General features: G+C 43.0%; 1 protein-coding gene across 1 annotated transcript in view; it reads left to right on the top strand.

Annotated features, from left to right (window-relative positions):
• The window catches only part of LOC119592071 (fibroblast growth factor receptor-like 1), an 82,438-nt gene that overhangs the window by 29,235 nt on the left and 52,726 nt on the right, over positions 1-477 (top strand). Inside the window, exon 2 of the mRNA XM_037940882.1 lies at positions 328-446. Within this exon, the coding sequence (XP_037796810.1) occupies positions 328-446 (119 nt within the window). The remainder of the gene's footprint in view (positions 1-327; positions 447-477) is intronic.

Here is a 477-nt window from a genome sequence, read left to right as displayed (position 1 = left end):
TAAACGAGGGGAGGATTATTTATCTTAATAACTTAGGAAATGGGTTTAATGAGAAAAAGGGAGGAGGGGGGAGGACTTAATAAGTTTAGTTGCAACGTATCGTATTTCACTCGTTTTAATCACCTTTTAAAAATTACTAAAATACAGAAATATACGAAAAAAACAACAACTTTTCTTCTTTTTATCCCCAACAACAATTTTAATCACATTTCCCTCCCAAATATCACACCAGCATTATTCTTCACGACCAGGAGCATAGTAGCGAAAAAAAGGAAAAAAAAAACGTTGTGTAATTAGCCCTAACTACTTTTTTCCTTCCGTCCTCAGAGCCGCCCCGCAGGACCAGCCAGAGGGACACGGAGCAGAAGACAGTTACGGCAGGAGATGACGTCAAGTTCTCGTGCCCAATAGACGGGATGCCCATGCCTCTGTACGAGTGGGCCAAGGTCAGTCTCGAACCGCTCGAACCGCGCGTCG

This window comes from Penaeus monodon, chromosome 29, assembly GCF_015228065.2.
Source record: "Penaeus monodon isolate SGIC_2016 chromosome 29, NSTDA_Pmon_1, whole genome shotgun sequence".
Classification (NCBI taxonomy): Eukaryota; Metazoa; Arthropoda; class Malacostraca; order Decapoda; family Penaeidae; genus Penaeus; species Penaeus monodon.
This window is presented reverse-complemented; position numbering and strand designations above follow the sequence as displayed.